General features: G+C 40.5%; 3 protein-coding genes and 1 long non-coding RNA gene across 6 annotated transcripts; 3 read left to right on the top strand and 1 right to left on the bottom strand.

The window, feature by feature from the left end:
* Positions 1–1469: 1469 nt before the first annotated feature.
* On the top strand, positions 1470–6206 carry cpa4 (carboxypeptidase A4). Its single transcript, XM_077567754.1, has 11 exons — positions 1470–1580; positions 2923–2998; positions 3080–3214; positions 4055–4153; positions 4258–4359; positions 4438–4539; positions 5017–5127; positions 5298–5388; positions 5456–5655; positions 5758–5842; positions 5919–6206. Exons 1-11 carry the CDS (start codon positions 1501–1503, stop codon positions 6104–6106), a joined length of 1269 nt encoding a protein of 422 aa, XP_077423880.1. The 5' UTR covers positions 1470–1500; the 3' UTR covers positions 6107–6206.
* Positions 3277–7080, bottom strand: LOC144053364 (uncharacterized). The gene is made up of 2 exons (XR_013294396.1): positions 7037–7080; positions 3277–6135 (listed from the first exon to the last, which is right to left on the bottom strand). It is a non-coding gene; the product is annotated as an uncharacterized LOC144053364 (long non-coding RNA).
* Positions 7081–7531: 451 nt separating this feature from the next.
* Positions 7532–19758, top strand: smc1b (structural maintenance of chromosomes 1B). Of its 3 annotated transcripts, none has more exons than XM_077569565.1 (25): positions 7532–7804; positions 8882–9070; positions 9164–9276; positions 9354–9557; positions 10156–10394; positions 10616–10874; positions 10959–11099; positions 11940–12022; positions 12145–12352; positions 12426–12611; positions 13235–13426; positions 13497–13643; positions 13842–13979; positions 14155–14271; positions 14371–14477; positions 14583–14724; positions 15424–15569; positions 15683–15836; positions 16055–16153; positions 17368–17521; positions 17615–17769; positions 17847–17998; positions 18231–18300; positions 18604–18714; positions 19279–19758. In XM_077569565.1, exons 1-25 carry the CDS (start codon positions 7696–7698, stop codon positions 19405–19407), a joined length of 3744 nt encoding a protein of 1247 aa, XP_077425691.1. In that variant the 5' UTR covers positions 7532–7695; the 3' UTR covers positions 19408–19758. The 3 variants fall into 3 exon arrangements, with proteins under 3 accessions (XP_077425691.1, XP_077425692.1, XP_077425693.1); XM_077569566.1 differs by lacking the exon at positions 7532–7804 and adding an exon at positions 8593–8715; XM_077569567.1 differs by lacking the exon at positions 7532–7804 and adding an exon at positions 8610–8639.
* Positions 19759–20244: 486 nt separating this feature from the next.
* On the top strand, positions 20245–24146 carry borcs5 (BLOC-1 related complex subunit 5). Its single transcript, XM_077569187.1, has 4 exons — positions 20245–20689; positions 21329–21472; positions 21633–21790; positions 23315–24146. Exons 1-4 carry the CDS (start codon positions 20632–20634, stop codon positions 23546–23548), a joined length of 594 nt encoding a protein of 197 aa, XP_077425313.1. The 5' UTR covers positions 20245–20631; the 3' UTR covers positions 23549–24146.
* The last annotated feature ends 97 nt before the right edge of the window (positions 24147–24243 follow it).

Raw genomic sequence — 24243 nt, forward strand, 5'->3', positions numbered from 1 at the left:
CGCAGTGGAACAATGCGGGCCGAGGCCGCCGACGTGTTCCTATAGGCGGGAAAAAGAGGAGAAAGAAAGCCCATTACGCTTACAGAAAGACACTCTTCATGCCGCCATGAAACTTTTACGCAGCAGCACAATCCATAAATAATTTCCATGTTGAGGGGCCTCACGCACACTTTGCGTACGGAGCTCGTTCATTAGAAGTGACACCTTCAAACTTTTTAGTATAGACACTTTCATAATGTTTGTAAACAATATCATCAAGGAGGGATCAAATTGTTTCACTGCCGCTGACCTGAACTAAATTGTTGACAAAAAAATGAAATTGGAGGACAATAGAAAGCCTAACCCTAGTTTGAAAAATATCTTAGTTTGAAACCCTAACTCAACTTTGAAATCCTACTGGGAACCGCTAAACTATCATTTGAACCCAAACCCTAATCCAAGTTTAAACCTGTCATTCGAAACCCGGTCTGACTTTTTCAACAAAACAAACTGCATGAAAATCAGTTCATCGAATTCATCGAGTTGTGTTCCAGTGTCCTCATGCCCAAAATGTGATTAAATGTAGTGGACTGGTGAATCTAATTTCACTTCAGATTTCTTTCTGGTTCACGCAAATGTGAAAATATCTGAACGAATCTGTTCTGTTTTTGTTTTTCATTTTCTATTTGTGCACAAAATCGAAGTCGTTTACAATTTTTTCATTCGGGTTTTTGTAATGAATAATGAGAAAATATGTTTTTTTCTTTTTCTATTTTGTTTTGAAAAACGAATGGTACAAGTATTATTACCAATATGCATTATAACACAAAAAGGAGGGGGGTTCCCACTGGGAGCGTCATAAAGTAAATGGCAGTGTACTGCCATCTATTGACAAAAAAGTAGTTATAACAAGGCAAACGTGTAAAGGTTAAAAAAATACACACACATACACACAACATTGTGTTTTTAACCTGAACTATCAATTTAGAACAGCCATTCCCAACCAGGTTGTTGTGGCAATTAAGTGTTCAATGAGAGAATTAAAATTTCATTTAAATTGGTCCAAAATAATTATTTAGTATTCACAGATATTTTTTTATTTATCTATCAATGCTAGAGATGTATTGTGACCGTGCCAATTAAATGGTCTTCAATTAGATGACAGAAGCTATCATTCATATCAACTTTGCGTTGACACAAAACACACTAAAAATGGGTTCGTTAAAGTTTGGAAAACCCTGACTTAAATTAAATTATTACTCAAACTAAATCAAACATCATGAGTGTTTCCCTTCCTATCACGTGTTGGACTTCCTCAAAAGTGTGGAAAACACAAAGTATTCCGCAGCTGTGCACCTCCAGAGATTAACAAAAAGCCCAATCGGCACATCTCGAGCTGCACTTTTTTTTTTTTTTTTCCTGGCAGGATTAGCAGATGTGTGCTTGGGAACGTCGCACCTGTTTCAGCGACTTGTATTTAGCCGGCCAACAGCGCAGTGCCGTGCACAGTGTCGTGAGAAGATGAAAATGGAGATGAGAGGCCTTTGGGTGCTGCTGGTGCTGCTGGTGGCCGAGGCCAAAGCTGAGCGCGTCTTCACCGGGTATGCCCAAGTACATTTGCAATTTTCCACACAAAAAAAAAAAACATCTTTAGTTTTTATGGTGATTTCATTCCTCCGTGACCTTTAAGAGACCCTGCTGGATATCTGATGATGAACTCTGCTTATTTCAATGATTTATTAATCATTTGAATCAACTGCAATCAGCATTTGTGATTCAAAAAGGGTTCACAATGAGCCAAAAATAAATCATAGAAAGTGATTTTAAGAGGCAAATATGGCTGAAATTCGAAAGGTGAAGGCAGCCACATTGTGAAGTTAGGTTGCTAAATTGTCCTAGATACCGGCATTTAATTGACCAAAACAATTGCAGGGTTCGATCATATGATGTTTAACTTTAACCCATTGAAGCCAAAACAAAAGCTTGCTTCAGCATATGTTAGATAAGGAAGTTCAATACCACTTTTTTTTTCCCAGACCGATACCAGTACGATTACGGTTTTTAAGTCTTGTGTAGACATCAACGCAATAACAAGTGCAGATACAAATAGCACTTTTGCTACCCCCCCCCCCCCCCCCCAAAAAAAAAAATCAATGACAGATAATTTTAGGTACAGTATCTGTATCAGGCCAATATATATGTATGGTAAATAGAAAATTCCCATTAATTGCGTGCAACTTTCAGGGAAAATGTCACATTGGAATATCTAGTTTTTTCTTTAAAATTATCTGTCATATTGTTTTTTAGAGGGGAATTTAATGTATCAAACGTACGAGTGGTATCAGTACTTGTTATAGGTATCGGTGACTACTCAAGTGTTGAATACGCGTATTGATATAGTTCGGGGGGGGGGGGGTTGTCGAACATCCCTATTATTATTGCTGACGCATCATGCAGCATATTTTCTTTGTTTATTAATTTTACTGTGCTTATAATGTGCTAGTACTAATCTGTGGTGTATTCCACATTTGTTCCTCAAGTTATGACCCCACTAAAAATAATTATGCAATTATAATTTCTTCATGAATAATTGCTGTACGCTAATGAAAAAAATACACGCGTAATAGGGTTGGCTATTGATGACAAATATGGCTGTCCTTCCATGGGGACAAGCGTACCTAATGAAGTGTCCCGCTCATCTAACTATTTGCAGGAGAAAATACCTTCACACTTGAATGCCTTTTCAATGATTTACAGAATTATGAAGTGCCTCTCGGTAGCCATCTGTTCGGTGGTAAAGATAATTACATCAAGACTAATTACAGAGAAACCGGGCTGTAATTAGCAATAAACAGCGATTGTAATATTCAACGCGCTTCGTCTCATCATATGGCTTCTGATGCATGTTGCAAAAATATGAACAAGAAGATGAATCTCCTGCAGCGATCAAGTCATCCGGGTCAATGTGCAGTCACAGGAACAGATCCAACTCCTGCGGGCGCTGGAGGAGGAACAGGAGGTGTGCCATCACACGCACGCGCGCACACACACGAGGAGTGTGCGACTAAATTGTACTTGACTCTACTCTCGACCACGCCAGCTGGACTTTTGGCTCCATCCGGTCTCCACCGATCGTCCCGTGGACATCCGGGTGCCTCGCTCGGGTCAGAGCGCCGTCAGGGAATACCTGGACGCCCACGGCATCCCCTTCACCGTCATGATTGACGACCTCCAGGTGGGTCAGAAAGCCTGAAGTTGGTCCCACCCACTCCCACAAAAAACACCTACAGTACGGTATCGGAGGTGTGTTTGATATTTAATACAGAGCTGTGATTCAAATAAATGTGTGGACATGGACTTTTCCAAAAGCACAAATACAGTACTGGAAAAAAAAAAAACTTTTTTCTCAGTATGTCCTGAGTATGTCTGTCATTGGCCAATGGGGAAATTGTGCTTGAGCCCCATGAACTCTGCCTAGCAACAAGTGGTTGAGAACAAAATATGGGAGCTGTTTTAAAATGTCTTATAATCCTTATAGTGTTCTTTTGTGAGGAAGTTACAGTTCAACTCCACGAACTCTGCCTAGCAACAAGTGACCATAGAAACAGGGAATATAAGCAATATTAATTACAGTTCTGTGAAGTCGTTTTTAAAAAATGCACCAGTGGTACAAGTGTTTCTTTCTTTCTTCCGATAGTGGTTTATATTTAATAAGACCTGTCATTCAAATTAATGTGCGTAAAATCATTGTATGTCTATCATTGGCGCAGTAAGATTAAGCATTCTGCCTAGCAACAAAGAGCCAGGTAAACATTAACCCAACAAAGATTTTTTTTTAAAGTTTTTTTGGGGAACTTTCCTAGTGTATATGTATGTGATAAAAATCATTTTTCATCATTCATAATAATTTTCCCAGTTATGATTTCTCCCTAGGAATTCTGCCTAGCAACAAGTGTCAAATAAATCAGATGTTTTTCAAAGTGCTTCAAGAAATCTACTTTTTTCATTTGACAGAAATAATAATAATATTATTATTTTTTAACATTACATTAAACAAATACCATGTCACATTCAGGACCTTCTGAATACTGAGAAAGCAGAGATGGAGGAGAACCAGAGGAAGGAGCGCAGCACTGGGAGCTTCACCTTTGGGGCCTATCATCGCCTGGAGACAGTAGGCTGTGTTGATATAATAATAATTTAATAAATATGAATCATTAAGATATCATTAAATTGCACATGGGCCTAATGTATTAACTGTTGGACATGGTGCCACAGATTTACAGCTGGATGGACACATTGGTGGCTCGCTACCCTAAATTGGTAACAAAGGAGCTGATCGGGGAAACCTATGAGAACAGGCCTATGTATGTGCTCAAGGTAGGATGTTATTAGAGTTTGTTTTGTTGTTGCAAAGTTTGTTCAAATGTAGTGTTTCTGATGGTGTGTACGGTATAGTTTAGCACAGGTGGTACCAAGCGTCCTGCCATCTGGATCGACACGGGCATCCATTCTAGAGAGTGGGTGTCACAGGCTACTGGTGTGTGGACAGCCGACAAGGTAAAAAAAAAAAAAAAGTCTTCCTCCACAGGTTTAAAGGGGACCCCCCCAATTGTTCTATGCAGCCCCATTAGTCTAAATATTGTATTCTGTTTAATATTGTGTTAGTGCAATTTGAGTTTTTAGCCATTTCTGGGGGCGGCCATTTTGTCACTTGCTCTAGAGTGAAAATGACATCACAGTTGCTCAGGTCTCGGGTAACAACCAATCACAGCGCAGCTTCAGAAATCAGGTGAGCTGTGATTGGTCGTTGCCTGAGCCTTTGCTGCATAACTCATATTCCACAAATGTAAATTAATCAGGATGTCATGTTTAGACTAGTAAGGTCACATATAACATATTATTGTCATGAAATGTTGAAGGTTGACTTCCACTTTAAGTAAATCTCTCTCTCAGTGTGTAATCCACTGTGGAGAAATGCCAATTACCAATAGCAAAAAAAAAGATGTTTTATACCCGCTTTATGTTGTCGTTCAGATCGCCACTGATTACGGTACAGACGCCTCTCTGACATCCCTGCTGGACAACATGGATGTTTACATGCTGATCCTTGCCAATCCTGACGGCTATGCCTACACGCATACCAACGTAAGACAACTGTGCTCTTTTCAAATTTTCCATCCATTTCCTATAGCGCTGTAAGGGATACGCGTTTATCCCTCATCACCCCTCACAGATTTAAACACTCGGTCCAAGTTTTTTAGTGATAACATTTCGCGTCATCTCCACATTTCTAAATGGATAATGGCTTCATCAAGGATCGAATGTGGCGCAAAACCCGCTCCAGGAACCCAAGCTCCAGGTGCCGTGGTGTTGACCCAAACAGGAACTGGGACGCAGGCTTTGGCGGTCAGTAGATGCAAATGTTTTCTCATTCTTTCAAAACTCTGGACTGGTCTGACTGACTTCAACGCAGGCCCTGGGGCCAGCAGGAACCCCTGCTCCGACTCCTACCACGGCCCCTCGGCCCACTCGGAGGTGGAGGTGAAGAACGTGGTCAACCTGATCAAGAGCCACGGCAATGTCAAGGCCTTCATCTCGGTTCACGCCTACTCGCAGCTGCTCATGTACCCTTACGGATACACCTGCAACTCTGTGCCACATCAGGCCGAGTTGGTAAGAAAAAAACGTATATTCTGTAAATGGTTAAAAACGCGGCCCAAGCTTCATGTAAGAAGCTATAGTTTGATGTTAACGTGTCACTCTGCTTCTTTTTAGGATTCCCTGGGCAGAGCTGCAGTGCAGAAACTGGCATCACTTCATGGCACCCGGTACAAGGTTGGAAGCATCTGTAGAATCATCTGTAAGTGCTACTATAACTGTCCCTTACGAACGCAATAATAATATGCTGTAATAAAATATGAATAATGTGCCCGCAGACCAAGCCAGCGGCGGCAGCATTGACTGGTCCTACAACCTTGGCATCAAGTACTCCTTCGCCTTTGAGCTGAGGGACACGGGCCGCTACGGGTTCATCCTACCAGCCAATCAGATCATCCCCACCGCCTCTGAGACCTGGCTGGCTCTCAAGCACATCATGGAGTACACGCGGGACCATCCTTACTGATGTCCATCATGCCAAGGCTAGCAGAGAAGCTGTCAATAATGTGGAAATTGAAAAATAAATACAAAAAGTGTTGTACTGTACAAGTACCACAGTAATGCAACTTTGTACTGTGCATGTGCTGTACTTTTTTAAATTTAGCCCTTCCATGTTTTTTCTCAATGGTCACCAAAAAAAAATTGCATTTTAATACAACTTTGTACTTTTTAATCATCTTGATGATACTTTTTTTCTTCCATGGCAGGAACAGCGCTACGCACACTGTCTGAAATATGTATAGCCTTGGTTCTGCCCATCCAGTTTTATATTTTACATTCTAGAATATTTTTTTAATTCATTTAATAAGGGGGGATACTTTACGTTAGTAAGCGTCAAGCCACTATCTAGTAAACAAGGGACACTAACCCCAGAAATATCCACCTCGGCTTCCCAACACTTTCCAACCAAACAGTTTGCATCCATATTGACATGAAAAGCATCATCATTAGAGCCCCGTGTTCCCCCCACCAGTGTTTGGCTCTGCACACTGGCAGGTTCTAGTTTTAACTGATTTTGATGAACATCTTTAGGTTCATTTTTATCATTAATAGGACAATTTTGCCCAATGTGGCCACTTTTTTAACACTTAAAACAAATAGGCCTTCCATCAGTTGTTTGTCGCTCTAGCCGGCGGTGGGTTTCGAAGGGCCAGCGCCTTCATTACCAAGTCCAATTGAACCTGTTGTACTTTCAATAAAGACCTTAATTTATTATATTGACCTGAATCAGTCAATGCACTGTCACATGAAACCACGGTTTCATTGGAGGTCAGACTACAGTCAGTATTCCTATGTCTACCACACTGAGCCATCCACAGAGAAAAATCATTTCTGACGTTTTGGCTAAAATAATATTTCTAATAAATGTAAAAGTTAAAACAATAAAAAGTTATACCTGTGCGTCGTAAACTCTCCACACAAAGTTCTACTTTACAACCCTCATGCGGTCCTGTCATACAACACATAACTGCTATCTGCATTACGCAAATAAAACCTCAAAACAGTTTAAAAATCACTCACCAACAATTTCACTCTTGGTGAGCACACACGCGTGAGTCACGGCAGCAATCACTATGGTACTCCACGGAATCTGGCATTACCACCAAACACGCACCTGCTCTCATTTAACTCTAATTTGGTTAAAGGGCTACAGCGACCCCTTGAGGTTCCACTTGCTACATAAAAAAATAAACAATAATAATAATAATAATAATAATAATAATAATAATATATATATATATATTTTTTTAAACTCTTCTTCTTTTGATTTATTTTCGCCATCAAGCCACTTCTTTTCTTATGTATTATGGTAACTTTGCACGACACATATTCATTACCTCGGTTATTAGTCCTTCCAGGACCTTTCCCGCCAGTTCAATAAATTACATTTCTAACTTTGTACAGATTCGTTTGCACGGGTTTTCCCCCCAACTCTTCCAGGACCTTTTCTGCCCATCCAAAAACGGACATCACTGAACAGTACTGTACTTGTAGTTTACTTCGTCGGCGTACACTGACAAAATTTTTACTTTCTGACTATTTTTCACTTCAACAATGGGCTATCTCAGACAACTTGTGGTTGAAAACTTCAAGACATGGCGAGGAAAGCAAGTTATCGGACCATTCATGGAGTTTACATGCATTATTGGCCCTAATGGCTGCGGTAAGTCCCGTTTCCCCCCCTCACCCTTTAGCCAAATTTGAGCTAACTCGTGGGCTAAGCTAACTGCTAACATTGCACTTGGGATGTCTTCTGAATACATTTGTTTTTCACTCGTTACCAAGTATATATATTTAGAATGTGTAAGTTCATTACAAACTCTTTTAGGGCCTTATAAGACCTTTAAAGTAACATTTTCGCATAGAAAATCCAACTTAAACATGTGGATTGCTAATGCCTCATGGCTATTAATGCTAGCTTACATGACTTGATTGAGATTCAAAAAATCTTTTCAACTTTCTTTCTTTCGTTCAACATTCTTTCAACATTCTTACACCATTCTTTTTTATTATTATTCATATCTGTTTTACTGTTTATACCTAAAAAATGTGAATAAAGGCATTCTTTTGCATTTTAAAAACTAGTCTATGTTAAATATATATATCCATCAATCCAGTTTAGTACTGTATCCTATTTGCAGATATAAAAATCACAATTACGTCTCATAAGAATGTGTAAACTTATTATGACGGCCTTTTGGTCTGCAGAAGTGTAAAAGTGGTGATCATAGAAAGTTTAAAAAAAACTTCTGTTTTTTAATGCTGGCTTGCTTGAAATGGGTTCTAGGAAAACACTTTTAAACTTGATTCCCTTCTACCGATCAATTTTAAAATTGTTCTTGTTTGTAAAAAAAAATTCAAGCTGATAACAGCTCCATTATCGATAATAGAGATATTTTAATAGATGGACAATTCTGAGCATACCTCATAATTACGTCACAAGTCAAAATGGCGGTCAACTCAGTGAAAATAAGCAATCAGCTCATTGAAAAGCATTGGTAATTTGATATGTGAGGATTATTTTGATTTCAAAATGTGATGACATGTTGTTTGACTACTATAACAATCTGCCAGGTTTGTATGCTAGTTAATAGTCGCAGGCAAGCAATACAATACGCCGCTTGTTTTCACACATTACGGAAATATCGGAAATGCACGGATGTTTGGAATTGTCCATTGGAAAAGTCAATGTTTCCCGGTTTACTATATTTGACAAAAAATATGTTATTCACAAAACCAGGTAAGTCCAACTTGATGGACGCCATAAGCTTTGCCACGGGGGAGCGGGCAAGCTCTCTACGAGTGAAGCACCTCAGTGACCTAATCCATGGAGCCCACATCCGGCAGCCGGTGTCAGACAGAACCTGCGTCGCCATGTTCTATCACCACAACCACGACCAGGAGATCGTCTTCTCTCGGAGTGTTTCTGGTCAGCACATTTTCATTTTTAAATTGGTAAAGTATTTGAAGGGACAGGAAATGGAAGGTGAAGAAAATTGTATTTGTTTCTGTATTTTCTCAGGTGATACCTCTGAGTATCTCATCAATGGCAAACGGGTTACTCTCAACCAGTACATAGAGGAGCTTGCCAAGATCGGCATCATCACCAAAGCTCAAAACTGCCTCGTGTTCCAGGTAGAATTTTTGCTGTGTTCAGTGTGCGATGGTTATGCTGCATTTTCAGATCACGTTGTTCCCGCGTTAATCACCAGGGCGCAGTGGAGTCCATCGCTTTGAAGAACCCCAAGGAGCGTGCCAAGCTTTTCGAGCACATCAGTCAGTCCAATGAGTTTGCAGCTGAGTACAACAAGAAGAAGGAGGCCATGCAGAAGGCTAAGGAGGAGACCAATTTTCAGTTCAGCAAGAAGAAATCGGCAGCTATCGAGAAGAAGCAGATATCTAATGAGAAATTAGAGGTGAACACATTGTGCAAGTCACTACTAAATTACTTCTAAATGGAGGTGAAGTATACTTGGACTTGATTCTATTCAAATTTTGGCCCTAAAAAATAATGAAGGCCATTTATTTGGCCTAGTTTTGACATTTTAAGCATAGTTGTGGATTTGGATGGATTTATAACTAAAAAAAAAAAAAAACATCTGCGGAACAGGGAGTTCTTACAGTTAAAGGCAGCTGTCTGTATGCATAGCTCTATCAACTTTAGTTTCTAATTTTGTGCGAGGAACAGTAAAAGGCAAACAACAAACCGCAGTGATCTAACAGGACAAAAAAAGACACCAGATTCACAGAATATGGAGGAGCTTTAATATTGTCATCTGTAAATCACTTTAAATGTTGTATTCAAACCTAAAATGAACACGGAACCAGTACAAGTATACTACAGAATGTGAGTGATGTGGTTGAACCTTTTATTTATTTTCTTTAAATTAATTAACAAATGAATGCTTTTAAAGCAATTTTAGGAAAAACTTCAAAATGAAAAGTCTCTTAATATAATTTCTGCTCCATAGTCAATGGTGATGGAGGTACAATATTTCTGTTTTCCTTTCCCAGGCCCAGAAATACCAGGACCTCGTAGATGATATCCAACAAAAGCGTTTGCAGCTGAGCCTTGCTGGGCTCTATCATAATGAGAAGGCCATCGAGAGCATCAGCAACACGCTGAGTGTCAAGCAAGGGGCCGCTGCCGCTCAGAATGCTTCTCTGCAAGATAGGGAACAGACAGTGAAAACTCTCAAGAAGGAGCAGGGACGCCTCCTCAGGGAGCAGCAGCACATGGAGAAAGAAATCCGGTACACTGTTCAGACGTATCAATTTTTTGTTGCTTTTGTCACATTTTGGAAATGATATCAGCGAGCTCTCACCAAAAAAGCGGATGGTGAAATTATTTCAAATGAATACAAAAGCCAAACAATGCTGGTTAATACTATTTCACGTGATTCGTTTATGAACACATCCCTAATTGTCTGTATGACCCGAGAATAACTAGATCTCTATTGAACTTCATGCTTAGGGCCCAGGAGAACGTCCTGTCCCAGTCTCGCTCTCACTTCACCAAAGCCAAAGTGAACACCTCCCATCATCTAAAAAAAATAGACGAGCTTCAAGCGTCTGCAAAAAAGAGTCAGAAAGTCTTAGCACGGGTGGAGCAGGAGCTTGCTGAAGTCCAGAATGAAAAAGAGGAGCTGAATAATACCTGGAGGATCTACGAGGAACAATTCCGGGAGCAGATCATGTCCCAGAGCAGGGACGTTGAACTGGATGAGAGCCAAGTAAGTTCACGGATCAAAAGAACTTCAGGTATTATAATTTAAAGTGAATTTGTTCCGTGTTTTTGTGATGGACGTGCTTGTCAGCGAGATCGCTACAAAGAACTCAAGGAGCTCTCCAGGATGCAGACTGCAGTGCTGGGTCAGGAAGCCGAGAAGATGCACAGGGATGTGAGGGCAGAATATGACCGGATGGCGTTTGACCAGCGCAAACGGAAGGATGTGAAGGTAACCGTATCTATTAAAATGGCTACAGGAAGGTCGGTACAGTACATTTAAAAAAGGGATTTGTTATTGTAATGCATAGCCTAAATGTCTTTCTTTTCAAGAAGTGTTTGCACTGCGTTCTCAATCAGACCAACATAAGTAAGACAGGAAACAATTACAAGGGAAATAGCTCAGACAGCGCAGTCGTTGTTGAAAAAATAATATTACAGACGCTAGAGCATTGATTATTGTCAAAACAATGGCAATGGACCAAGAAGTGACATTTTATTAAGCAGTACTTAGCAGTAGCATATGGTAAGTACTGTTACATTTGAGCCTGTGATGCCCCAGGTTAATCCCAAATCTAAAGTATTACCATATTTAAATGTGTCCATGGAATTGCTGTTTATCTTGTGATTCTAGTGAAACCGATCCTTACAGAAACTTGCTGATGTTTTCAGTGACATTATGACCAGCATTTTGTCTTTCTTGAATGGACCCTGAAACTGTGGATAGTTGCAGAGTAAATGTTTATGCTTATGTTTCGCAATTTCATCATTTTATGAGTGGAACTGGCTGTTATCAAGTTTAACATGTTCACTCTGTCATAGTGAAATATCAATTAAATTCAAAATATATATTGATAAACAGTACACAGTCAGCTCACTAACTGAATGTTGCTAAGTGAAGGTCCACCACGTGCTTATTAAAAGCTAAAAGTAACTAAAAATGTCCAACCTATCAGCAAGCTCACATACTGTATGAATGAATATGAAGCTCAATTGGAAATCTCACATTTTTAGGGGGGGGAAGGGGAAGTCTCAAAGCCACCATATGGTGATACTTACTCATTTTCTTTAGGCTGGAATCCAGAACAACAAGACACAATTGGATGATTTAAACCACAGAAAAGAGAAGCTTGAGGAGTACACCAATACCTGCACGTATGTCATTATGCACTTTCGTTGTACCGCATAAATCGGCGGGGCTTCCCTGTTATCATGTTCAGACTTTTTGCTGACATCCTGTTTTTTATCAACTGGAGTCCCTGTGTGTTTGTTTTTAGGTCATCTCTTGACGACTTATGTCAGAAGGAGGAAACCTTGCAGGCAGAACTGCAACGTGGCAGAGAACGCACTGCCCAGGTGAAAGAGGAGCTGGGTCAGGTGCTAGAGCAGCTGGCGGACGCCCGTCTGGACAGCCAGCAGAGCAAACGTGACCGAAAACGCAAAGAGATACTGGAAAAGATGCACAGGCTCTTCTCTGATGGGGTGGTAAGAAATGCATGATGTTGATATGAACTGAAAGAAAAACGGGACAGCTCTGTCACATGTTTCTTTGTCCCAGTATGGCCGCCTGTGTGACTTGTGCAGCCCCATCCACAAGAGGTACCAGCTGGCTGTCACCAAGGTGTTTGGCCACTTCTTGAAGGCCATTGTGGTGTCGACAGAGAAGGTGGCCCAGGCCTGCATCAGATTCCTCAAGGAGGAGCGGGCCGAGCCTGAGACATTCCTGCCCGTTCACTACTTGGATGTAAGTGCTTGAATAGTCTGTCTGGGCCAGGTGAATTTGTCCAGCCACTGGCCTTTTCGGTTCTTTTAGTGAGGAAAGATTAGAAAAGGTATGTATTTTTTTTTTCCAGAGGAGTCAAACGCACTTGGTTACCAATGAAACATTATTTCCCTTGTTGGAAAATCGACCACATCATTTACAGTTGAAAAGAAAATTTAGGAATATTGTGGCATTTCTAATCTTTTTTTTTTTCTTGTTCATTCGGTAATTTTACCGATTTGACATGTCATCATCATTGCTCTCTTTTTATTTATTTATTTATTTATTTTTTTATTATTTTGTATGTGGGTGAGTGTGTATTCATTAGTTCACCTAAAACCTATTAAAAAATCCCATACCGTTCACCTAAACCAAACACTTCCAGCCAGAGTCGTGAGGCCGTCAGGAGACCCGAGGAAGGACCAAAGAAAAGAAAAGTGAAATCCAGCATTTCTATTCTTAAGAACCAGAAGCTGAAAAATTTGGTGGAGGCAATCACTCCCCAATTTTATTTACGGGGGGAGGGGGGGGGGGGGGAGGCTTCTTAAAGCATGACTTGTTTAGTCGGATGTGTGTCATTATTAACGATCTCCTTGCATGTTCAGGTGAGTCCACTGAACGAACGATTGAGGGAGATAGCGGGCGCCAAGTTAGTGGTGGATGTAGTGCTCATCAATGCGTCCACAAACATTCCACACCTAAAGAGAGTTGTGCAGTTTGTGTGCGGCAACACGCTGGTGTGTGAAACCATTAAAGAGGCCAGGAGCATTGCCTTTGATGGGAAGCAACGCCTTAAGGTAAACACTTTGATGAAATGGGTGCAGATGCATATGATGAGCCGTTTTGATCTTAAATGGGTTGCTGTAGACCGTATCGCTGGACGGAACCCTGTTTTCAAAGTCTGGTATCATCTCTGGAGGCTCCAGTGACCTGCGCACCAAAGCTCGCTGCTGGGATGAAAAGGACGTCACCAGGCTGAAGCATGAAAAAGACCGGCTGGCTAAAGAGCTACATGTAAGTCAACATACAGTATGTTGTGCTGAGATTCTCATACTTTGGACCCAGGGACCCCTCAAAGGGTCGACATTTTTCCAAGGACGCTGTCATAATTCTAATGCCAATGAAATCTAACTGCTATGTGTACCCCTAAATGTCATAGCAATTATGAAGTTGAAAGCACGATAACAAATGAATGATTATGTTGTGTTACAGGATCTAATGAGGCTCAAACGGAAGGAATCGGACCTGAATCAGATCATTGCACAGGCTCAAGGTGCAAAGACCCGCCTGAAATATTCCAAAAAGGATCTGGATAACCTTGGGAAAAAAAGCATCCCTAAATGCTTAGAGGTAAGAAGATCTCTTGATTTCCCTAAGGTTCCCCATTATTGAAAATGTTAAAGCCAGGGGTTATAGTGACACCTGTTGTTTTTTTTTTTTTTTATGTACAGCCTAGAAAATGGTTTGGATTGTATCGGGTGCACTTAATTGTCATTAATTGTCGTTTCCCATCAATTGATTCCAGAACATTTCACGTATGGACAGTGAACTAGCAAACTTGGACATCCAGATCCAAATGCAGATGACAAGTGTGGAGGCAAAGGAAGTTGCCATGAAGAACCTCAAAGGCCATATTGAGCAGGTATCACACCTTCAACACAGCTAAGTGTCAAGGAAAAGTTTTTTGTTTTTTTTTAACAGTTTCCTGTTATCTTGGTGGAATATTCTAATGTTTATTTAGACAGAGGACATGGTGTTTTCTGACTTTTGTGCTGAGATTGGTGTGGACAACATCAGAGTGTATGAGCAGGAGCAGCTGAAACATCAGGAAGAGCACGAAAGGAAGCGGTATAAATAATTGAGACTCAGTGGGATTTACTTTTTTATTTTTTCAGTATTTTTTTGTATTTGTTACATCAATGGAAATTTGCAATGTACTGCAAATGCTTTCAGTTTGGAGTTTGAGAACCAGTGCACTCGCTTGGATGCCAAGGTGGAGTATGAACAAGGTCAAGTAGAGAAGCACAAGAAGAAGCTCAGGATAATACAGGCCTGCGTCGACCAGGAAAAAAGCAACATGGCAGAGAAGAAAAAGGTTAGCATGGATATACTGTAATAGAATGATCTCATTTCCCACGTACTCACTGGCTCACGCACACACACACAAACGGGCAGGGAAGCAAACCAATGCTGCCTGCACCAAAGGCAAGTGACGGTACCACTTCGCCACCCAGATCCAATCTCAGGACTCTGTTGTGAATAGTGACAAACCAGTAGTAATTGGTGCCCTGTAAAAGGTTTATAATTGCTTATTTTAATAAACTACTCATCTCACATTACCCTTAAAATGATTAGCTTGCTGATGATTTGATTTAGAAAAAAGGCACCAAAATGCATGTGTACAGACGCGAATGACTCTCATAACTTGTTCTGGCTTCAAGGTAAACTTAGCTCCTTCCTGACAAATCTAGTGTCTGACTCTGAGAGAAATTATGTTACTTCAATATGGTCCCTTGGCACAAGGATGGGGCCAAACCCATGTCCAATAGAAGAGTAGTGCTGCTTTTCTACCAGACATGGCTTTGATGTCATCTTGTGGCATTTTATGGCATTTCAGTAAAAGCACAAAACAGTGAGCTGATGAGTTTTTCTTAGTGAATAACAGACGGTAAAAAACAAACTGAACAAGTCAGTTCACGAGTAGCGAATTCATGAGGAAACATACAGTAAATGTATTTGTTTTTATATTGTTGATAATGATGTTTTCTTCTTCTTGTTCTGGCTCACCTTCCAGGAGGAGGAGATGCTGCTCTTGGCCGTTGAAAAAAAGGACAACAAACTGCAAGAGATGAAGGACCAGCTGCGGGCAAAGAATAGGCAGCTAGCAACTGGCAAAAGTGAGCTGGATGAGAAAATCCTGCACCTCAAAGAGATTAACAGGTAAGACAAATCACTGCTGAAGAAGACCAAATGCTAACACTGTTGCTCGTTTTCTGACTAATGAAGTGTGTGTATATGAAATCTCACATGAAGAAATGCTTTTTTCCCTTTAGAGAGTTGGTGAAACTTCAGCGAGTGGTGATGAGCAACGAGAGCATCCTGGAGCAGAAACGTTTAGCCCGACACAACTTGCTACTGGCCTGCAAGATCGAGGACCTACCAATCGTTTTGCTGTCAGGTGACCTGAATGAAATCAGCCAAATGGAGGTAAAAATGCATTTGAACATTGACATTGATGGCAACAATGTTGTGCTTTTCATGGGATTTAATGGTATATATTAAGTGTGCGTGAATGAAGAAATGTTTATATTATGATTGCACAAATAGACAGATGTTTTATGTCTACCAACTGTGTCTGCCAAATTTCCAAACAAGTGCAGCTAGACTAGACTGTAAATTAAATCAATATTTTTGTGTCTCTCCAGCTGGATGAAGCGTCTACAAGTACTTCAACCACGATGGACATCTTTGAGAGGGAGGCCCAGCTTCTTATTGACTACTCTTGCCTGGAAGCTGAGAACAGGGTGACACATCGGGCTTACTCTTACCGCAGTGATGTTTAGCATTACTAAATGCCCAGTCCTCGACAGAGATCTTTTCTAAGAAGAATATGAAACAAAGAAACTTGAAATTGAACATTGATGGATGTGTATAGTGTTTACATTTCTGAAAGATTTGAGCTGCTCTCTTGGTGTGAAAGTTTGAGTTTTGAAGTGAGAAGGTGTGGCTGCGATTAAGTAGCTTTAGAAAATTGCATTTAGAAAAAGCATTTGAGAACAATTGTAAAATGAGTTGTCAGGGTGAGGTTCACGTACATAGTGCTTTCCTAGCCAGAGTTAGCTAGGGGGCGCTGTTTCAGGCAATCTATCCTTGGAAGGCCTCCACTGGGATGTCAACACAGGCCAGCTCCATTGCCCTTAGGAGGCTCTCTCTGGTGTATGGTTGTCTGTTGTAAACCTTTCCATCGTCAGGATGAGAAGAACTCCTCTAAAAGGTTCAGGAAATGGAAGCAGGGTGACAGACAGATGTTTAGAATCTGGCTACTTTTTGGTTTGTTTTTTGGGAAGCGGACAATGTCCCAAATGATGACATAAACAAGATGTCCGGGCCCAGGATGGTGATGCTTCAGGAGGATGTCTCTTAGCTCCTCTAGGAAGATGAGGAGACAGGTGTTGTAAAACCCAAGGACAGCATGCCGACGGACTTGTCCGTAACCGTGGTGCGAGGTTGTTTTGCTCTCCTCTTCTTCCATGGCCAGCTCCTCTCCCTCCTCTGACTCGAATTCCTCTTCCCCTGATTCTGCCTTCATCCATTGTTTATTTGGAATCTCCAGCAAACCATGCACTCTGAACTTGCTTGTGGTCACATCATTAGCAACAAGAGTCTTCCATTTTGAGTCGTCGTGTGTAATGAATGACGCCAAGGTGTGTTCATTGTGTTCAAATATTGCTGACTGTGGCAAACATTTTGCATCACATGAGCTTTCATTTGAGAACGTGAGCAACTTGTTTCAACAAGGCAGAACGTGTTTAGATTTAGGAGAAGGGAGGATTGTGTTTTGTGAATTGTGTCTTTGTGTGAAATGTGTTTATGATATTGGCAAATGAGGGCTACAATTATTACACGTTTAGACAACTGGTCATTTGGTTTAGACGATTGGCTTTTGTGTTTAAGCATTTGAGAAAAACTGCTGGCCTGTTAGTGTTAACATTGTGCGCATGTGTGTGTGTGTTTGCAGAACGTGCCTCTAGAAGACGCTGACAAGTTTCTGGAGAGGCTGAAGGAGTCCCTTCACGCCGTAGAGGAAGAGTTAAAATGCACAGCCACGCCCAACTTAAAAGCTGAGGAAAAGCTGAGGGAGGTGAAGGATAGGCTACAAGATATGACAGACGGTATTGTTGGGATTTTTTTCATTCTTTTGTCGGGGCTGCGATCGGACCCACCCACATTAAGTGAAACTCTGGTGTGCCTACTTCTCGACTCAGCTTTCAAAGCCTGCACCTTCGCCACCAGGAAGTGCCAACAAGAGTTTGAAGAAGTCAAAACTAAGCGCTACCGTCTTTTCAGCCAGTGCTTTGATCACATGTCTGCTGTCATTGACAGCATCTACAAGAGAATATGCTGCAACAAGAGCGCCCAGGTGAAGAGACCGCTTGGCGTCCCCAAGGTTGAGACACTGCCAAATGATGACATCATAAGATTTGAAATGTGCCCCAGGCCATTCTGTCTGCTGACAATCCGGAGGAGCCATATCTCGGTGGCATCAACTACAGCTGTGTGGCTCCTGGGAAGCGCTTTGTCTCCATGGAAAATCTGTCAGGCGGAGAAAAGGCCATTGCTTCTCTGGCTTTGGTTTTTGCCATCTACAGGTAGCATCATTGACTCAAAAATTAAAATGGGCAGTCAAAGCGAGATAAAAGGTTTGCAAAGTTATAAAAACAGGGATGGGCAAAGTAACTTTTCTTTTTAAATACGTAATTTATAAATGACCTGTCTCATCCCTCTTTCAAAATCAGATGACCCTTGAACTCAACATTTTTGCCTACACCTGTTCTAAAATAAGGCTTCAGGAAAAAAATAAATGTAGTTCTCCCTCCTCAGTTTCCGTCCCGCTCCCTTTTTGATTTTGGATGAGGTGGATGCTGCCCTGGACAACACCAACATCGGGAAGGTAAGATTCTTGACAATAAGTGGGCTAATTTTTTGTAAGGTGACATAATTCCCCTGAATATCAAATTCTTTGCTGCTTATGCATACTAGAGATGTTTCCATCCTTCCGTTTTCTGTAGCACGTGTCCTCAATAGGGTCACTAGTGACCTGCAGCCCATCCTAACCAACTTATTGCAAGCAATCAATAAAGTAGCTAAATTACATTTTCATGGTCATTGTCGCAACACTGGTTATAGCAGCCTAAAAGCCAACTACTGTAATGACAACCCTGCTGAATCCAAGTCGTACATTTTGCACTTCCAGGTGACCAGCTTCCTGAGAGAGGAATCCAGAGAGAAAATGCAGGTCATCGTCATCTCCCTGAAGGATGAATTTTTCTGCAAGGCCGACGCACTGTTGGGAGTTTACCCGGATGTAAGAACATGACATGACAATTTGTTTGTACTCAAGGACCACATTTGATTTTTAACATGCACAGGTGGGCCGGTTACTTTCAGATAAAATAAATAAAAAAAGTTAAAATGTAACACATAAATTCTGTAAAACAGTTTGTTTTAACAAAGAATATTTCACATTTTTTAAATGTATTAGATGCTAATAGTTAACAAATATTTGATAGTTTATAAAAAATAAAAAATAAAGATTTATATGTTGAAATAATTGCATAAATTGTTTTTATTTTATTTAACAGACGAATGAATGAATATGAAAAAAATGCAATTTTAATTATTTCGTATGACAATAAATCAAATACTAAATTATTTTAAATAAATTAATACGAATTTTAATTATCATAACCAATTTTGGGGGGAGAAGAAGCTCAAATGAAAGTTTCGGCAACAAATCCAGGACTTAAAAATGGAAATGCTTGGTGGATAAAAGAACTCATCGGGTTATACGTTGCCCACCTTTCATTTACCAATTGACTCGTTTAGGACCAAGGTCTTTTGTTTGTTAGTTTGTTTGTTTTCCCCACAGTTTGACGGCTGTATGTTCAGTCGCATGCTGACGTTGGACCTGACTCCCTTCCCTGACCGGGAGGACGATGGCGGAACCCCTGCCGAGGGCCAAGGGCAGAGGGAACGCTTGCAAAGTAGCTCCTTGTAACTTCCATCGGTTTCAATGTTTTCCACTTAAAAAGAAACAGTTCATCCTCCTCTGGATTTTGTGTTTAAATGTATCTGTTTTAGAAACACAAGTGGTCGAGGATGCGTTTTATTTATACTCCAAATAGCTGTTTGCCCTCAGTGAAATGTGTGGCAGTGTGTTCCCAAGTTTCAATTATATTTTTGTGATGTTAGGCTACTTGAGCTATTTAATGTAGTCGCTTGTTTCCAGTGCCATAGTTTTTGCTTCTGTTGGCCTCGCGTGGCCTCTTTGTAACATTGTGCAGTTTGCACCTAATGCTTATTGTTAGGTTTTTGTTCTTTTACAGTCAATAAAGGATTTGTTCAACTACTATGTAGTATTTTTTTAATAACATTTATTGAACACAGAAAAATAATACAAATACCAGTCAATACAATTTAAACGACTCACATTGTACAATAAAATCCAAATTTAAAACGCGGGGGGCACAATTCAGGTAGCTCCCAAGAGGTTTTTTTTTTTTATAATTCTGCATGAATATTAATCATCGTTACAAATTTAAGAGATTTAAAATTGTCAATTTCAATCTAAAGTAATTTTAATAAAGGTTTCATAAGGTTTCAAGTTCATAAATTTACATTTATGGATATACAATTTTCCCAATAAAACATACAAATTAACCAAAGTTGCCATTTTTTTGTTCTTGGATTAAAAAAGGGTAATATGTGTAATGTTTTACCATTCAATATAATCTTGTGTTTTGATTCACACAAAATAATTTTCAAATCGTTCCAAAAAGCAGCACTAAGGGCTATCAAAAAAATGGTCATTGTCCTGATGGTTACGTCATTTACCACGTGACTAATATTTACGGAAGTGTCTTTCGGCTTGAAATGACTTCCACCTTCAAATGTCACGTAAAGACCCACTAAGCTAAATGAAACTAAACAAAAAGTTTCACACAACCGAGATGTACGCAAGGCTATATATTCACACCAAATGTTTGGTTGGTTAGAAAGTAGCCGCTTAGCTTTGTTTTTAGATAGCAGACTAAGCTAATTTTGATTTCATTGCATGCGGAATTGTCAGTCAAGCATTTGTATTCGGGTAGTAGTAGAGAGGGTGTTCCGGGGCCCTCTGCAAGTCGCACTTGGTTGTGTATCGTTAAATTTGTCAACATTTTTGAGCCGTCAATTAGCTTTGGTGAGCTAACCGCTAACGTTAGCAGGGGAAGTTAGCATCATGGGCGCCGAGCAAAGCGGAGATACGGAGCACAAACACTCCGACTACAGTTCGACAGGTAAGCATTTCACGCTCCTTAATTGTGTTGTGTGTTATGAAGTTTGTATTGTCTTGTGTAGTCCAACCATGGCGTTCACTAGTCATTTTCCTCTCGTTTCGTCACATTTTAGTTAAATTATTTAGCCAATCCCTCATGCCCTTCACATTCTTGTTTTGTAATGTTAACGTGGCATTTTCAAGACATGAAAACTGTTGTTGGCAGAGTGATGCTATGCGGCAGTAGTATCGTGTCCGACGTACCAGGATCAATAAACCAATGCACAACTCGTCTGACATGGTGGAAGAAGTTAATAACTTTATTACATAAAAATAGAATAGAAGGAACACTGTTGTGTAGCAAGCACGCATGCTTTGTTGGAATACATAATTTGAGAGCATCTGTCTTTCCTAACCTTTAATCGTATAAAATTTTAATTTTGCTTTCATGAACCAGTAGATATGTGTGTGTGTGTGTTTTAACACATTTACCTATGCTATAAACCTTGTAGTGAGAACATAACATGAATTATCCAATGGAAGACTCTGAACTATTTGTATAGTTAGACCCCAGTGGTCAATATCTGGTTCGGGCAGTCGCTTAAAACGTGACTTCAATTTTGTATAGATGGGTAATAAATGAAAACACTTGTCTTTGCAGTGGTCCCCTCTCCCGCCAAGCAGAAGGCGAAGATGGACGACATTGTGGTGGTGGCGCAGGGGACTCAGTCCATGAGAAACATCCACAGTGACCCTGATGTCATTAAACTCCAAGAGATCCCCACCTTCCAGCCCCTCTTGAAAGGTGTGTGTCTTTTTGTAGATTCAAGCTGTAGCCCCTGTTATTGATTCCAGCACCTTAATTCTCAAAGAATGATCATGAAAAAAAAAATGCAAGTAACTACCAGATCAGCCTTGTTGACCCTAATTTTGTTGTTCCAACACATTCTTCGCTCCCTCGGTAGGAGTGCTGAGCGGCCAGACGTCCCCCAGCAGCGTGTGTCTGGAGAGGCTGGATCCCGTGCAGGTGCTACAGCTGTGCACCCGCTACCAGGACCACCTGCACCAGTGCGCTGAGGCCGTCTCCTTTGACCAGAACGCTTTAGTCAAGCGCATCAAAGAGGTGAGCCATACCAGCATACCCGAACTAAAAGCCCAAGTTAGGCAGTTCACGTAACAAACATGTAATGGCTCAAATGTTCACAATAGCTTAAACTGATGCTTTTCTTTCATAACAGTAGTCAATCAAATCAATCACACTTTATTAATACAGCGCTTTTCATACAGTGACCTCGGTGTCCCTGATTGGATGTGTATTTAGCTTCTAATAAATTCAGTTCTAAATGATATAGGAACATAATTGGGGGGAAGGAAAAGCCAATCCAACATTTAATTCAAGTACATAAATTCAGTGGGAAAACAATCTCACATTAAGAAATCATTTATCTTACATCAATTCATTTTTCACTACAATTTTCAGTATGAGGATCTGCTTCTGCAATAAAACTTGCTTTATTTTAGGGCTTTTAACACATCTTAACGGTGTACCAATAATTCTGGAGGTAACTGTCTATTCTTCGCTCCATATTTTAAAAAATATCTTGTTTAATTATTTAAAAAACAATTGTCAATGTTTTCAACAATGTATTGTCATGCTCTATTTTTTTAACTTTATTATTGTGAAATAATTAGAACTTTGTTGTGTTGAGATTAATGTTGTCTCACTTAAGTGTTATTGTATTCTATATGTTTGTCTTTTTTCCCCCCTGTGTTTTATTTATTTTGTGTGTGTGTGACCCCCTCGTAAACGACATTTTACATCTCAAGGGGCTTATCCCACGATAATAAAACATTTTCAACATCTTTGCCTTAGTGCACTAGTATAATATAATATCTTAGAGGATTATAGAAAGAGTACAAAAGCTGCTGAGGAGATTGATCTCCTTCGGGGAAAAAGTGCACACACCAAAAAATTGTGAACTGCAAATAGGCAGGTTCATTGTGGAATGGAGGTATAGATTAAAAAAAAAAAAAAATCAATCAATTGTCATGTTGACAAAACGGTTACTTGCCAATTACTCCACTAGATGGAGTAATTGTGCTTTCATCCACCTGCTTATAAGAATGTGAGAAAACATTGGGGTTGTCTATATAAGTTTTATTGAACCTTTATTGAGCCAAGACCCTGCAATTGACTGGCAACCAGTTCAGGGTGTACCCCGCCTACTGCCCGAAGCCAGCTGGGATAAGCTCCAGCAACCCCCGCGACCCTTGTGAGGACAAGCGGTAAAGAAAATGGAAGGATGGATGGATGAGCCAAGACCAATAACAGAAAAATCTCACAGCACACCACCTGAAAAAAATGTCACAAAATGTGAATCTACTGAAATGAAGACGATCTTTTATTTAATTTATTTGCAAATTTATTTACATGTTTTGTTGAATGCAAAGCTATTATTCTATTTTATAGATGCCAGCAGAAGGTTACAAAGGGTTATTCTGTCATCTACCGGAAGAGCTTTTCATCCTCTCTCACTCAAGTTGTGAATCACTACGGTCACCCATCGCGTCACGCGGCATTCGTCGAGTGACATGCTCATAAAGCGCAATATGTTCTAAATGGTCCGGCTTTGTGGTTGCACTCCAGATGGACCTCTCGGTGGAGACCCTGTTCAGTATCATGCAGGAGCGCCAGAAGCGCTACGCCAAGTACGCCGAGCAGATCCAGAAGGTCAATGAGATGTCCATGATCCTGCGCCGCATCCAGATGGGCATCGACCAGACGGTGCCGCTGATGGAGCGCCTCAACAACATGCTGCCGGAGAGCGAGCGTCTGGAGCCCTTCAGCATGAGGCCCGACGCAGACTCGGGCGCCAAGTAAGCCACTCCCGTCCCTAGCGAGCCCCGAAATTAGAGGTGAGGACCGCTTCTGTCTTTTTTGATTTGTATGTGGAAGCTTCTACTTGGGAGAATTTGAAGTCCCCTGAAGCTTCATCTTTGGAAGTACGAGACATGAATGTGAATGAGCTCAGGATGTTTCGCAATCTTGGGAAACTGAAACTCAGTGGATTTAAAAGCTGCAGAAACACGGAGAGGAACTTGAGCAAAGGATACACGCAGTGTGGACCTGATAGATTTTCTGTCCACGGGCTGCCGGCTTTTTCATTTTGGAACTTTGTCTCAAGAATAATGGAAAGAGCTTGGGAGAAAAAACGTAACTGTTATTTATTTGCTGGTCATCAGTGTTTTGATATGACTACTAAACCCTGCTAATGATCTTTTATGAAGCCTCTTTCACACAGCGATCCTTACTACAATTAGTACGACTCAGATTTAGTCATCTTGTGCTTAAACCGTTGAACATATGAGGCTGATATTTAGCCACACCGCCATCACATTACAAGTAACAATGGAATGGAATGAATATATGTTGAAAAGTTGCATTTCAAAAATAAAACTGCCAAAGGATGTGCCAATAAGTACTGTCTGATTCAATGTTTACGTCTGTTTACGACGTTGTTTACGTCTGTTATGCTGTCACTCACGTTTTCTAGCACTTTTCTTTTATTGGGGCAG

Source organism: Vanacampus margaritifer, chromosome 6 (assembly GCF_051991255.1).
Source record: "Vanacampus margaritifer isolate UIUO_Vmar chromosome 6, RoL_Vmar_1.0, whole genome shotgun sequence".
NCBI lineage: Eukaryota > Metazoa > Chordata > Actinopteri > Syngnathiformes > Syngnathidae > Vanacampus > Vanacampus margaritifer.